Below are 948 nucleotides of genomic sequence, written 5' to 3'. Positions count from 1 at the left end.
TTAAAAATGTGCAAAAGGGGCACCAACATGATATATCAGGGTTGGGAAATTTGGGTTTCCGATGTTTTCATAAATTTGCTTTTCCTTTTTTATATTTTTTAAAGCCTTGAGATGCTGAAAATAACAATTGCAACATTGTTCCCGATGGTCGTACAAATAGTTATAAAGAAACGAACAACAAAATAAATAATTGTAATAATGAGGATACGGTAATCTTAATAATAATACTGAAACTGTAATAAAACACTAAAATGCTTCGATATTAGAGAAATTATGAATAATGCAACCATAATAGAACGAAAACAAAAAACGAGGTGTCAGCGCATTACTATCCTCTTTTTTTTTTTAATCAAAGGGGAAGATGCACACAGCCGGGTTTGGTGGTGAATATTGACGGTTTGGGGGAGATTGGTGGTGATAAATATTTAATAACTAAAATTGTGGTGATAGTTATTTAGTAACTGACAAAATTGTGACGATAATGATCCCGACCCAAAAATTTAATGTTTAAACATTTAAAAACTTTACAAAATGGATGGTAAAAATTTTAAAAATTTACAAAATTTACCCAAAGATAATTTTTTCTGTAACAAAGTTTGGGGGGACATCCAAACCCCTCCACCAAAAAAGGGGCCCCCTCTATAGTTTTCCTTCCAGTGAAGTTTAAAAGAAAATATAAAAAAAGGAAGACGCCAAAGGTGCTGGCGAAGATGATGAAGATAACAGCCACGGGCGTCAGCAGTTTCTTGAGCACCTCGGCCACCTTCGGCAGCAACTTCTTCAGGACGACTCCAATGGCGCACGGTAGCACCAGCCCCACCACCATCACCGCCATCTTCGAGTACGGTATGTAGTCGAAGTTGCCGTCTGTGGGAGGGGGGGCGGTTAGCAGGAGGGTAGGAGGAGGGGGGAGGGTATGTTAAGAGGTTAATGGAATAGTTGACAGCG

The 948-nt window shown here is 38.5% G+C and overlaps 1 protein-coding gene across 1 annotated transcript in view; it reads right to left on the bottom strand.

Moving 5' to 3' along the window:
* The window catches only part of LOC119581886 (ileal sodium/bile acid cotransporter-like), a 26,095-nt gene that overhangs the window by 19,019 nt on the left and 6,128 nt on the right, over nt 1–948 (bottom strand). Inside the window, exon 6 of the mRNA XM_037930046.1 lies at nt 652–869. Coding sequence (XP_037785974.1) covers nt 652–869 — 218 coding nt within the window. The remainder of the gene's footprint in view (nt 1–651; nt 870–948) is intronic.

Source organism: Penaeus monodon, chromosome 15 (assembly GCF_015228065.2).
Source record: "Penaeus monodon isolate SGIC_2016 chromosome 15, NSTDA_Pmon_1, whole genome shotgun sequence".
In the NCBI taxonomy this organism is placed as follows: domain Eukaryota; kingdom Metazoa; phylum Arthropoda; class Malacostraca; order Decapoda; family Penaeidae; genus Penaeus; species Penaeus monodon.
The sequence above is the reverse complement of the archived record's forward strand: the minus strand, read 5'-3'. Positions and strand labels throughout refer to the sequence as shown.